We start from the raw sequence: 14,685 nt of genomic DNA on the forward strand, positions 1-14,685 counted from the left end.
AATCTAAAAAAGGCACTAACACAAATAATATGTAGCTTTTCATACTTATCTTTTTCAAGAACATCTTTGTTGCTTAAAAATTTTAAAGCCAAATGGAAGTTGACCAGATGTATTTGTGTGACCATATTTTGGAACTCTTTTTGGAATTATCAAGTATAGTAGTAATCTGTTGGGAATAAGGAGCTAGTTGTATAAAAACAATAAAGCTTACTGAAAAAAAATCCCTCCATAGGGCTATAGCTTCAACTGAAGATACAGTATTTTGAACCGGCTTAGCTGAAAGCCTCAAATTATGAAACATAGAACAGCAAAAATACAACATACATTCATTTTATGATACAGAAGCAGATAATATGGACATAAAGGTTAAGTAATGAAAATAACATATACACTAAAAAAAAAAAAAAAATCACAACAGAAACAGGCTTTATTTCAACCAGACAAGTGAATGTTTCAATTAACATCAACTTCTTCAAGACTTGAAGACATGGGAATTAGAGATGGTGCCCAGAAGGCAGAGAAGGAAAGTTTCATCATGGAGCAACTGTTCTGCCCTTCAAAAAATCAACTGAAAGGATTTCTTAGTTTTAAATCATTAGATCTCATGTGTTTCAATATTTATACAAGACTCTCATTAGAAAGTTACCCATCGGTCCCAATGATTTCATTTAAACAGAAAAAAAAAATACATCAGTATCATATTCTTTTCAAATTTTAGAAAGTGGGATTGAAATATAATTTTCAGCTTAAAATATTTCAACTAAAAAAAACTTTATTATTATTTAAGATGCCTTGTTACAAAGCTCCTAGGTACATACATGTACAAAACACAGATATGACTATATGGACACCTCAAGCCATGACTTCTCCTAAACCTCCCAGTGTGTACAGTTACTCTGCTAGGAGACTTGCCCCTGTAAATCCCAACATCTGTACAAGGATTTGCTGCCATTCATATGCTGTGCATGGATGAGGACATTCCATCAGAGAACGTCTCAATTTAATATGACCTAACATAAAATAAATCCAATGCAACATTGTAGATTCATAAGGGAAAGTCAAAATTGCATATAATTTTCAACTTTTTCAGGACTCACTAAATTTGTGAACACTCAGGGTTTTCTCTTCAAGGGCACTTTTGAGAGCTTTAGATCTCGTGCTTAACTTTGTACTGAATTGGTCAGCACCTTGATTAATATAAACAATTACATGAATGAACAGTATTGAGAGGGGTGGGGAGTCATCCAAGGACAGAAACAAGGGGAAGGATTCTCTTTTTTCATAAGACATTCAAACAGAAAAAAACAAGACCAAAAAAGGTAAACAAACAAACAAAATAGTGTTCACAGTAAAACATGCCAGATTTGTAGTTTCATTTGAAACCAACAGCAAATCATGAAACGTCATGAAAAATAAGTAAAGGTAAAATCTCCTAGAGTAATTACTAAATGAAGTTAAAATTACCACACTGATCAGTAAACCCCAGAAGAAGAATAAACAGCACTTACATTTCAGGTCCTTCCTAAACATCGTACAATTTCTTAGAGTTAATGCATCAAATTGGTATGTTTGGCCTCGCTGCACAAATGATTTTTTTTTAAAAAATACAGTATACAGAAAAAAACTCTTGTATTCCCCATTTTGAATCAGAAGCTCAAAATCCAAGAGTAAAAGATCAGCTAGAAGGATTTTAAATTATTTACAAATCCAGCAGGTTCATCTGCCATAATGGCTTGGCTTCCGTCCTGTAGTGGCTTTCACCCTTTCCAGAGCTCAGTTCCCTGTTCTCCCAGAAGGCTGTTCCATCTATGGCTCATCTCTACTGGTCATCAGTCATTTTGAACAGTTCCAACAGTGCCCCAACAGCTCCGAAATAACCCTACAACAACAACGGGAAAACTTCTGTACAATTATCTCTGATCCTTAGACAACTACCTGTTTTGTTTTTTTTTTTTTTAATAATTCCAGGAATGCTACCCCCAAGGCTGTAGATATGAGAAATTAAAACTTGAACTCTGCCATGAAACATGATACAATAACAACAATAATAAAAATAAATGTATTTGGGAGTTCCTGTCGTGGCACAGTGGTTAATGAATCTGACTAGGAACCATGAGGTTGCAGGTTCGATCCCTGGCCTTGCTTAGGATTAAGGATTAAGGATAATCCTTAAGGATCCGTTAAGGATCTGGCGTTGCCGTGAGCTGTGGTGTAGGTTGTAGACGTGGCTCTGGTGTAGGCTGGCGGCTACAGGTCTGACTACTAGACCCCTAGCCTGGGAACCTCCATATGCCGCGGGAACAGCCCAAAAAAATGGCAAAAAAAAAGAAAAAAAGAAAAAAAAAAAAGAAAAAAAAAAAGAAAAAAAAAAAGAAATGTATTGGATCTCTACTTATCTATATACATTAAATAAGTTAACTGATGTAAAGTGCTTAGAAAAATGTCTGGCACTATAGTGTGTGCTCTATCAGTGTTGGGTATTTTTAGGATTATAATTATTTCATTTTAATCCTTTTCATGGCAAAAATTCACATTATTACCCCCATTCCGCAGATGAGAAATGGAAGGTAATAAAGTCAGTGACCCTTTCAGGGTCACAGGACTTGTGCCAGGGCTCAATAACAAATCTGTGTGACTTCAAAGTTGTCATGTCTCACAGGAGAGAGCCCTAAGCTTCCCTCAGTAGATCTTGGAAAGGCATCTAAATCAGCCCAAGCTTCTCTTTGCTCATCTGTAAAAGAAAAGCCCACATATCTGTGAAAATAAAAGAAACTGAAAAACAGAAATTTTTAGAGAAACTGGATTCCAAAAGGCAGGGGACTCTACTCTCCTCTGGTATTTTTCCTGACCGAACAGTTGTTTCCTGCAGAGATGGGTGGTTCAGACAGTTCAGATCTTTGCCTCCACTGCCACCAGCTAACATTTACTGAGGGCTCACTATGTGTTAGAAATTGTTTAACATGGATTTACTCCCAATAACTTCATGAGACAAATACCATTATCACCCTGTGTTCCAAATGCTAAAGCAGAATGTTGAGGTAGCTTCATTGCCTAAGGTCTCCAGGTCAGTGAGAGGCTGTGGGCTTAATGCCTGGCTGGACCACTTCTCTTAGGAGGTGCTCACTCATATAAGTGAAATGAAGGAGACTGAGTGAGTGAGGATTCCAGGCAGGGCAGGAAAGCCACCTGGAAAAAGTACCTCCCAAAAGTTCCCTTGGCGTAATATCCTCTAGGAAGGCCTGCCTAAGCCAGAGTGAACCTAAGAATTGTCTGAGAAGTACCTACAAGGAAATGTAAAAACACTCCCACTTTCACTGGCCATAGAGATTGAGTTATGATACACAGCAAAAACCTAAGCCACAGAGGCCTAAAGATTGTACACAGTAGTGTGCATTTTTTCCCAGAGAAGTGGGTTTCTGCTGAACATCAGATCTTATTTTCTTCTTTAATTTTTGCTTTTTAGGGCTGCACTCATGACATGTGGAAGTTCCCAGCCTAGCGGTCAAATCGGAGCTACGGCTGCCAGCCTACACCAGAGCCACAGCAACGCAAGATCCAAGCCATATCTGCAGCCTACACCACAGCTCACGGCAGTGCCAGATCCTTAACCCACTGAGCGAGGCCCGCATCTTCATAGTTACTAGGCCGATTTGTTTCCGCTGTGCCACAATGGGAACTCTGGATCTTATTTTCTGACTTAACCACCAATTAACTACCTCTGTGCCCTTGTAGAAGGCTTATTTATTTATTTATTTATTTGTCTTTTTAGGGCCACATCCGTGGCATATGGAGGTTCCCAGGCTAGGGGTCCAACTGGAGCTACAGCTGCCAGCCTACACCACAGCCACAGCCACACCAGATCTGAGCTGCATCTGGGACCTACACTGTAGCTCACAGCAATGCCGGATCTTTAACCCACTGAGTGGGGCCAGGGAGCGAATCCATGTCCTCGTGAATGCTAGTTGGGTTCGTTAACTGCTGAGCCACAGTAGGAACTCCTGTAGAAGGCTTTTAATCCCTGATGGCTTCCAGGGTTTGTTTTCTGTTTTAGTCTGAGAGCATGTAAACTTAGGGTTGCCAGATTAAATCCAGATAAATACCAGATAAGATAACTGAGTCCTGTATTTTTATTTTTTTATTTTTTTTATTTATTGTTTTGCTTTTTAGGGCCACACCTACAGCATATGGAAGTTCCCAGGCTAGGGGTAAAAGCAGAGCTGCAGCTGCCAGCCTATACTACAGCCATAGCAACGTGGGATCTGAGCCATGTCTGCAACCTACATCACAGCTCATGGCAACTCCAGATCCTTAACCCACTGAGCAAGGCCAGGGATTGAACCTGCAACCTGAATACTAGTCAGGTTTGTTACTGCTGAGCCACAATGGGAACTCCCTGTGTCCTGTATTTTTAATCACTAGAAGGACTAAAGGAGTTGTTTTCTTTTTCTTTTCTCTCTCTTTTTTTTTTAGGTTTTTATTATTTCTATTACAGTTGATTTACACTGTTCTGTCCATTTTTTGCTGTATGTTTTCCTTTTCATTTTAATTACTTTTAAAAGTAGCATCTTACAGGGGAAATCACTCACTAAGCATATAAAAAGGGAGCTGTTCTGGCTGGGGTTGGGGGGAGTGAAAATTCTGAGACTCCATTGCCCTCACTGCCCCCACAAAAATGTTACATCATTTCATGTCTTAGCCTGCTTGTTTTCTGCCTTAGAGCAAGAGCATCTAAACTTTGGGCTGCCAGATAAAACACAGATCAATACCAGATAAAATAACTGTGTTCTACATTTGTAATCACTAAATATGGTAACGTGAGATGGACTAGAGGATTAAACAAAAAGAAAAATTTTCTGTGGTATTAATTTCTGTCATTGGGCCTTACCTATTTAGTATTTAACTTCCTATTGTTTTATACGCTTTAATAAAACGAAACATAGGCTTTGGAGAGCTCTTCATAACTTATAAATGCATCAGGAACTTTTCAAATAAATAATTCAGTTTGGAGATGAGAAAAATGCAACAGTAGTTATTCATTACAATTGAAATTTATAATGCTAGTTCTTCCAGTGTTCTTTCTGCTGCAACATAGCCAGGGTATTGAGTAGCTCCTGTGATAAATAGCTGCTCTCCACAGTATTGATTTTAAAGGGGGATAAGGAAGGTGGGAAGAGAGGAGGGCCCTCTACTCACTCTTAGAAACCTCTGATTTGTATTAGCGTAGAAACTGGATATAAGGGACCCTCTGAGTTAACCTGAGCTCTCTACTCCCTCTGTGAACAGGCTGCCTAATGTCTCGGCACGCTAGCCTCTCAAGGCCACCAGGCTACTCTTTGTAGCCTGAGTGCTTCTGTTCTCACCAGCTGAGTTGCTTACTTCCCAAGGGTCAGCTGTATTTATCCTCAAGTTTGTTTATGACAGTTTTAATGTTAATGGAATCATCTCACTATAGACCACCCAAGCCAATAAAAAGAGTACACAGGAACGGTCCCTTTTATGAAAATCCAGTTAAATTATTGAAAAAGATTAAAAAGGTAGTTACCAATAGTGAAAGTGGCTAGGAGAGTAAATCTTAAAAGTTCTCATCACAAGGAAAAAAATTCCTTGTGTGTGGTGATGGGTAATTAAACTTACTGCGATGATTATTTGATAATATATAGCTATATCAAATCATTATGTTGTGTACCTTAAACTTACACAATGTCATTTGCCAATTATATCTTGATAAAAATGGAAAGAAAAACGAAACAAAGATTGAGAAAGTCAGTTACTAACCATTGCCCTCTATTTAGGTGCATGCTACGTAGGAAAGATTGGAAAAATCTAGAAGGACCCTACAACCAAATTCCTTCATAAATATCTTCAGTTTCTTAATCCATTTTAAAAAACAAATCAGAAATCAAAGAAGGTTCATAATACGTGTGGATTATGAAAAAAAGGATATCACAATGTTTTGATCAGCAGGACCCTTGCTCAAAAACAGGCCTGGGTCCTATATCAAAAAATTGGTGAGGGAATGAACATTTATATATTTTATATTAAAGTAGTGAAAGCAGGGAGAGATTTTTTAATGATTACTCACTTTAACTGATTTTTTAAAAAACTTAACCAATCACTAGCCCTGACTGTTGGATAAGAGAGCTTCCATTTTATGTACTGTTCTTCCTTATCTTTTGCATAAATAGAAACTAAGGGACCTGATCCTATTGATCCTATGTTAGACAACCTGAAAAATTTGCACATAGGACAACTAAGTCCGTGTGAACTCAACCTACCTCATGTTCCAAGAACAGAGCTTTTAGCTGTCCTTTGGACCAAAAATCCATGGCATATGCTAGCAGCTTCATGGAGACCATATTGATTCTGAGAAAATTCCCAACAAACACAACTCTGTCAATATTCTGGAAAAAAAAAAAAAATGAAAGAAAACCAATAGAATCATGGCACAAGAATAGCATTTAGCAATGACCCCATATTCTGTATATCATTGTACTCCACCGCCTTGCAGAGTGAAATTTTTTTAAGTGGAATTTTTTCAGGATTTCCAAGATGACGCCAAACCTCATAATGTATTCCACAGGAACTCTAGGGTGAGAATTTGGTTGGACAAGGTTGAGACTGACCTTGGGCTTATTTACAGGCATTATGTTAGGCTGCTTTAGGTCTGATATGAAATTCAGCTTCCAACATTCATATATAAAATTGTGACGAGTTCAAGTTTGGCTAAATTTGTTTGTGAATCTCTTTAATCCCCCAAACTTTCAACTGTAAATTAAGATATGGGTTATTCCTCTAAGAAGTCTGGTCAGGTTGCTGTGTGCCAAACACTGGCAATATGAAAAAGAATTTTTTTTTTTTTTGGTCTTTTTAGGGCCGCACCCATAAATATATGGTAGTTCCCAGGGTCGAATCAGAGCTGTAGCTGCCGGCCTGTGCCAAAGCCATAGCAACACAGGACCCGAGCCTCGTCTGAGACCTGCACCACAGTTCGAGGCAACACTGGTTCCTTAACCCATTGAGTGAGGCCAGGGATTGAACCTGCATCCTCGTGGATGCTGGCTGGGTTCGTTACTGCTGAGCCATGACTGGAACTCCAAAAAAGAAATAATTAATACCCAGTTTCTACCTTTAGGATATGTGGTGGAATATCTTGTTTGGTCGCTATGTGGGTTACAATATGATAACGACAAATACATTTGTATTTTTGTTGTCATGGATACAGATTTGCATTCTGAACACACACCTCACACTGCGCTCAGCCTGTCTGCCACACAGATGCTGCTCAACACTCACTCACACAGAGTCAGTTGCTATGGTCACTTGTATCAAAGGCAAGAGAGTCTTGGAAGCTGGCATTATTTTCTGTTCAGTCTATCAAGAGCTATCAGGGTCTGGGAACACTGCCTTCTATCTGTCTCAAGTTTTAACAATGCATGTTCATGAACTCATTAACCACTGTGAAAATTTTCCATGGGTGGATGGGGGAGAGGTGGTTTTAATAAGTTTCAGCAAATAAAAACTGTGGCCACAAACTGCCCAGACTGAGAGGTGGCAAGAAACACTCAAAACTACAGAACAGATTGAAGAGGGATTTAGTTAAAATTAGGAGTTTCACCTTTTCCTCCAATACCAGGGAGTCCCAGGCAAGACTTGTTCAAAGCCTCAGGCCTGTATTACTCTGGTAGGAAGCCAGAAGAAATGGCATTAAAAGCTGATGCATAGTCCTCATTTCAAATATATTCCAAGAGGGAAAGATATAAATGTTAAAAAAAAAAAAAGAAACATGGAAGACTTCTTTGTAAAAATAATGTCGAAAAAAATAATGTTGAAGTAGGAAAGGTATAAACACTCAGAACCCATTTTAAAAGAGACTGATATATTTATGTCAAAAATCAAATATTTGGGAGTTCCCTTTGTGGTGCAGCGGAAATGAATCCAGCTAGTATCCATGAGGATGCAGGTTTGATCCCTGGCCTCACTTAGTGGGTTAAGGATCTGGTGTTACCATGGGCTGTGGTGTAGGTTGCAGATGTGGCTCGGATCCCTAGTTGCTGTGGCTGTGGTGTAGGCCAGTGGCTGCAGCTCCGATTTGACTCCTAGCCCAGGAACTTCCATTATGTTGCAGGTGCGACCCTAAAAAAAAAAAAAAAGAAAGGCAAATATTTATTCAGGGGAAAAACATCACCATGAGCAAATCCAAATGGAAAGCAATAAGCAGACAACGTTTTCAGTACGTATAACATAGAATAATCAGTAAGAAAAAAGACCAACAATGTGATAAAAAAATAGGTGAAGAGTATGAATTGATAGCTCACACATACACAAAAAGGGAAGTACCAGTGGCTATTAAATAGATGCAAAATATTCTGCCTCACTTGTAACAAGATACAATTTTTTTCTTTCTTTTTTTTTTTTGTCTTTTTGCCTTTTCTAGGGCCGCTCCCTAGGCACATGGAGGTTCCCAGGCCAGGGGTCTAATTGGAGCTGGAGCCGCCAGCCTGCTCCAGAGCCACAGCAACGCGGGATCCAAGGCACATCTGTGACCTACACCCCAGCTCACGGCAACGCTGGATCCTCAACCCACCGAGCAAAGTCAGGGATCAAAGCCACAACCTCATGGTTCCTAGTCAGATTTGTTAACCCCTGCGCCATGACGGGAACTCCAAGATACAAATTAAAGCCAAACTGAAGTAGTATTTCTTACCAATGGATTTGAAACAGAGCAACAAGTTTGATAACCATGTATAGAGAAACTTGAACCCTTATACTCTGCTGGTAGGAATACAAATTAGAATCATTTCTATGGAGGGAATCTTATAATATCTGTCAAAATTACCATCTACAGAGCCTTTGCTTTTGCAACTTCCCTTCTAGTCATTCATCCTATAGATATACCCACATGTATATAAAATGCTATAAAATATTATAAACTATAACACTATAGTTTATGACATTTTATATATAAATTTATATATTTAGGTAAAAATATACATTTAATTATAGCAAAAGTCTAAATAAGGCTAAATATAATTAGGAAACTGATCAAATCAAGAGCAGCATATCTACATGTTAGGATGCTACATGGCCATTAAAAATAAAGCAATTCTACATATACCTACATGAACAATCTCAAGATGTATTATTATGTAAAAATGCAAGAAGCAGTATTTCTAGAAATCCATATTGAGGTATGTAAAGCAGACTCATCTAATGTCTGGGATTCCTTACTAGTATTTTAGTTAAAAAGAGAGGGAAGGAGGAAGAGAAGCAAGAGGAAAACAGAGATAAAGCATTTGTGGCAAAGTCTTCTTAACTGCTGAGTCTGGGCTGATGACTCTATGGGGATTCTTTATACTATTCTCTCTCCTTTATGTATGTTTACCAATTTCATCATAAAACATTGATTAAACCACCAAAGCAAGGTAGAAAACAGTACGTAGAGGGTGAAGCGTATGGCATGTGATTCTATCTCAGTAAAACTGATGTTTTTTAAAAAAAGAATTTACATGGTGTTTGCTACCCTTGAAGCATATGTTTACTCTCTACTGCAGTAAAAGCGAAACAAAGCAAAACAAGCATAAGCAATGAAACAATGGTTGCTCTAATGAGGGTAAAACTGAGGAACGAGATGGCAATGGTGACACTTCCTTGTATACCCTCCTTCTTGTGCTTCAGAGCTCTGAATTATGTGTTCATATTCTCTATTCAAAAAGATGAATACAAACTCAAGTTAATGATGAAGCATTTCATAGTGTTCTGATAATCACAGAAAAAATATTTTAGATTCAATAAGTGTGGTGTCCCTCTAAGAAATGACTGGAATCAAAGATTCTCCAATGATCATGACTCTAGGGAGCAAGGCAATGGGAGCAAGATGCTTCCAGTTCCCGGTATGTCCACGGGGAGCCTGCACTGGCAGGATGCCAGCTAACCAAGCCCTTGCCCCAGGCGATCCACGATTCCTCTCATTCATTGAACACCACAGAAACACTCAAAATAGTTACTCCAGCTAGTATGTAGCATGGCTACACCTTCCAACAGCCACTTGTGCCATACTCCAACAATACATGGTATTGGAATTGAAATCAAAAGTGAAAAATAAAAGCAGTTTCTTTCTCCCTAAGGTGATTATGATACCTCTAAAAAGACCTGTTGGCTCACTCAAGCTCTGTGGAAAGTAGGGGAAAGGACATCTATTGCTCTATGGGGCAGGGAACATTCCATGGAAATGACCTTTGAGAGTCTGTGAGTACAGCCAAGTACGCACAGACTGGTCTTGGGGCCTGTGTGGCTGCTTGGAAAAACTCTTTTTAAAGATTAATGTCAAAAAATAAATTCTCTGTTAACACAAGTCCCATGATCACAGTGGACTTTGAAAAGTCATGTCTCTGGAATATATTCTTTCATCTGAATGCCAGACTCCCATTTCCACTCTGTCTGAAATAGGGGTTTCGAAAAAGCAGGACCTTGATCCATAGGCTAGTGACAGATTTTGTTCAGTATTGTGAAAGGAGGGTGTCAGTCTTGTAACCCCAGAGTTCAAAGGCAGGGCTGTCACCCACTTGTCATAAAGGGCTGCCTCACGCCCTGTTTAACATTCTACTCTTCAGTTAGCAGGGGGTTGCAAAGGGTTTCTGCAGGACTTCTACTGTTCTCTTTCTTGATCTGAGTGGTGGCTTATATAGGTGTGTGTGAAAATTCATCAGACTGTGTACTTGTGTTGAGCCTTCTGTATGTATGTCATATTTCTATTAAAATTTATATTTAAAAAACTCTATTGCTAATGCTACTACAATTCTTTAATTCTTGTACTGTTACCTCTTCCATGCCCCAAGCCTTCTATCTTGTCTTCCTAACCCAACTCAGTGAGAGCAATTCTACTTTACACATCGTGTATTTCAGAGAAGGCTTCCATTCTTTCCAAAGGAATTTTGCAGTGTTTCAAAACATGTTACCAAAGCTTTGTCTGTCATCAGCTCCACTCTTCCTTGTGACCGGGGCTCTGGCTGGCCTCAGCTGTAGCAAGCTCTCTGTGCTTTGATAGCCCTGTACAATGCTGCTTGAACTCCATGCCACAAGGCAACACTGTAAAGAAGCTGAAAGCAGAGAGAATATCGAATATTGCAAGTGGAAGGTTTTACCTGCAATTATTTGCAAGGATGCACAGAGACTTTCCTCACACTTCAATAGGTGTGTGTCCATGAAGTTGGAGAGGCTATGGCATAGACTGTCACCTTGACCATGTTTCCATAGTTAGATGGTTTTGTTCGTCATCATCCAGTGCCTACTTAAAAATAAAACACATACTCCTCTCCCTCTCCCAGCACACACCCCTCATATCCTACAAGGTGTGACTATGACAGAGAGCCAGTTTCCCAATGTTGTGTAGTTTTATGAGGGTCAACAGTTACTGCACTGCCAATGATGGTGTTTATGAATGGCACACGGCTCTCTCTGGGTTAAGGCCTTACCTCGTTCAATGCACACATCCGAGCAATGGAGCCAATGTTGTTGGTGATGGTGACCAGTGTGGCCCGGGCGAGGTCTTCCTTGCTGATGGACTCTCGTTTTTCCTTACTCATCATGTTGCCAAAGCTATGTTGGAAATATTAGCGAGAGTGTTCAAAATCATCCTCAGGTAGGCCCCATGCCTCCACCAAAGAACTGTGGAGAGCTTTATGAGTAACTCTGATCAAGCTCAAATGACCTGATTTGGCTACCATGGTTTTCAAGCAGACAGGATTACGATGTGAATGGTTGGCTGCCCTTTGCTTAATAGGGACAACTTAGCATGGCTATTAATGGGGAACAATTCTTTTTTAATGCCTCTAGATATCTGGACAAGAATGGAACAGGGGAAACTGTTGCAGTGTTCCAGAACCTTCTTTCAAAGCTGCCTTATTTTAAGCACAAGCATCAAGAGCTCAACCGCTCAGTGCTTCACCAAGGGCAGGAGATCAAATCTGAGCTCTGACTCCATACATCCTTGCACCAGGCTGGTGGGTTGACATTAAAAAAAAAAAATAGTAATAATTAAATGACCAGCCAGGGTGGAGAGGTTGCCTTGTGTTTAATCGTGACTGCTCCTAGCTACTTAGTCTCTACCTTGATGCTACCGCAGATCCTTGAAGGCCAAATCGTTCATAGTCTCCTCCGTAAATGTCCTTCACCAGCTTATCAACATTGGTGCTGTCGCCTTTAGCTGCCATTTCCAGAGCTTCTTCAAAGGTCTCACAACCAGTCAGCAAGCAACATAGGCCTAGGAATGTTCCACCTCCAAGACTGAAGGAACAATAAGGTTTATTTTTAAGTTTTACTTTAAGAGATGCCCATCCGAGTCCCCAACTACATCAAGACCACTAATATGGGTTAATAAAAACAGAAGAAAAAACAAAGGGGCACTTGAATGAAAGTGCTGGGTTGAAAAGAACTCTAGGGTAGATTGGATAAAACAAGAGGGCAGAGACGAAAAGAACCATCAAGGAAAACTTGCCCTGAAGTTTGAGAACAAAATCAGAGAAAGACTCTCACTGATTTCCGTTGTGAGACCTTCAACTAGCCACTGACCTAAGTGCTTCGTATAATCTTCCCATGCATAAAATGGGGCCACATCATGATCTATCTCCCTTATTTGGGTGGTCTGAAAGCAGCAAAGAACCAGAGCAAAGATTGCTATTAAAAAAAAAAAAAAGTAGCTAAATACAAACTCTTAGAAAGAAACTGTGTGTACATGAAGCATAGCCTCTCATCTATAGGGACAGACTCTGTGATGACAAAACTGAACTAGGACTCTGCCAGGAATAGCCAGCCCCAAAGCTCTACCTTTCATCTGACCTTGCTCCTCTAGCAGACATGATCTTATTTAAGCTCCTCAGAAATTTCAAAAACCACGGATGGATCTCATATTGGATTTTTTTCTAATAACCTCTAGAAAAGGTTATTAGTATTTTACTTACCACCCAATGGTCAAAAAATAGTAACAACAATACCAAAATGGTTTCAAGGCTCAAACTATGTTTTAAAAGCTTTCAGTTGTTGGGGAGGAGGGATTCCTCTAAAATAATCTTTGAAGACAAAATTAGAAACCAATTATGATAGTTGAGAATGAACTCAATTGGGTATTAACATCAAAGTGATCTGAGGGGAAGAAAAGCATATTCAGAAGAAAGCTGTCACTAGTGAACTCCTGGCAGGAAAAAAAGTACTGCCATGGCCACGGATGGGTTTTACTCTTTGTTTACCATGCAGAAGAGTAAATGCACACCAATTTGTTCTGAAGTCCCAAGAGCTACTAGCCCTGGGAATTTCATAGTTTTTGGGTACTGGCTTTTAATCTAAGAGAAAGTTGAGATGGACATTGTTTTTAAAACTTAAATTTGAAAAAAAGAAAATTTAGGGTAAACTATATTTATTGTAACTCTTGACAAAGTACCAGATTACAGATGCACAGTTCTTTACATCACATATAAAGCATAACTGTACTATTTCTTAAAGAGTGATTCCTATAAAAATACATACTTGATTGACGTGATGGGTTCTCATGGAAAATGAGGTAGTTAGGCACCACCGGTTACAACTCTCCAAACCATAGGTGCAGTACCACGAGGATAAAAAGAGCTCCTTGGGCATTATTGCCTTGATAGGTCCATCATAGTAGATATTTTGAATTTCCTCTAAGAAAGTGTTTCTTGCATTTAACATGGCATGTCACGTTACGTGGGTGGTTTCAGTTGACCCTATGAAGCTAGTGTGGTTTAAGGGGGTTTGGGGATTTGTGTGTCATCTGAATTGGTCTTGTTTTCTCTCTGGATATTTATATATTTTAAAGTCTTTGCTCAACATCTCTAGTTTTTATCTTTCATCCAGACTACTAACCTTCCTTTGAACATCAGGCATTTGTATTGAGGTGTTCAACAACCGACTCCAAACAGGCACCTGAAGACACTGGCTGACTTAGAAAGAAGGCAACTCATCATCTGATGTGTTGGTATGAGTGAAAAAGGACCAGGGCTTTTTATGACTGGAAAATGACAGGTGACTCCAGACAAAGAATCGGAGCTGAATGAGGAAAGCGAGCATGCACTGGCACAGCGGGGACACTGCAGACAGGAGGAAAGAATGCACAGTCGCACAGGAGCACTCAACATGCTAACCATGATTTAATCTACTGATTCTCTTGCTCATGATCAGATACAGCTGTTTGTTTCAGCAGACACATGGCAAGACCTTCAGCAAATCAGAGACAAAACAGCATTATTAAAAAAAAAATTCCTGGAGTTCCCATCGTGGCTCAGCAGATACAGGCCAGTGGCAACAGCTGTGATTCAACCCCTAGTCTGGGAACCTCCATATGCTGCAGGTGCGGTCCTAAAAAGACAAACAAACAAACAAACAAAAACCAGCAAACTTGTAGTGAGGAGTTTTAGGGAGAAGTAGAAGAAATCAATTACTGAATGCTCGTGCCCTTAAAATAAATTCCAAGAGAATAAAATAAGCTGCATTAATTTCAGCCAAGTTTTAAAATGCTTTACATTCCTTTTTTAATAGATTACACATTCTAACAATGTCAGCTGTTAAGTCCTGTTTTTTGCACTGGCTTCTATATTAAAAATGGAGTTGTGTCAGTAGAAAAAAATGTTGCTACTAACTTAGGATAAAATTACACATAACACTGAAACGAATGAT

General features: G+C 39.4%; 1 protein-coding gene and 1 non-coding gene across 16 annotated transcripts in view; both read right to left on the reverse strand.

The window, feature by feature from the left end:
• Positions 1–409: 409 nt before the first annotated feature.
• PANK1 (pantothenate kinase 1) overlaps positions 410–14,685 on the reverse strand; it is a 102,473-nt gene continuing 88,197 nt past the window's right edge. For 11 of the 15 annotated variants that reach the window (XM_084996714.1, XM_013983538.3, XM_013983537.3 and 8 more), the window contains 4 exons: positions 12,106–12,282; positions 11,472–11,595; positions 6,276–6,401; positions 410–1,879 (listed from right to left, as the gene is read on the reverse strand). In XM_084996714.1, coding sequence (XP_084852840.1) covers positions 1,820–1,879; positions 6,276–6,401; positions 11,472–11,595; positions 12,106–12,282 — 487 coding nt within the window. In that variant the 3' untranslated portion in view covers positions 410–1,819. Of the gene's footprint in view, positions 1,880–6,275; positions 6,402–11,141; positions 11,596–12,105; positions 12,283–14,685 lie in introns of all 15 variants that reach the window. The other 4 variants (XR_002338769.2, XR_014827652.1, XM_005671269.4 and 1 more) reach the window with 2 other exon arrangements.
• On the reverse strand, positions 11,026–11,112 carry MIR107 (microRNA mir-107). The gene has a single exon (NR_031539.1). It is a non-coding gene; the product is annotated as a microRNA mir-107 (primary transcript).

The sequence above is a fragment of the Sus scrofa genome, chromosome 14 (genome assembly GCF_054392235.1).
Source record: "Sus scrofa isolate SSC_HxYL_T2T_F1_AM1 chromosome 14, Sscrofa_HxYL_maternal_Yorkshire_Landrace_v2.0, whole genome shotgun sequence".
NCBI classification, from domain to species: Eukaryota; Metazoa; Chordata; class Mammalia; order Artiodactyla; family Suidae; genus Sus; species Sus scrofa.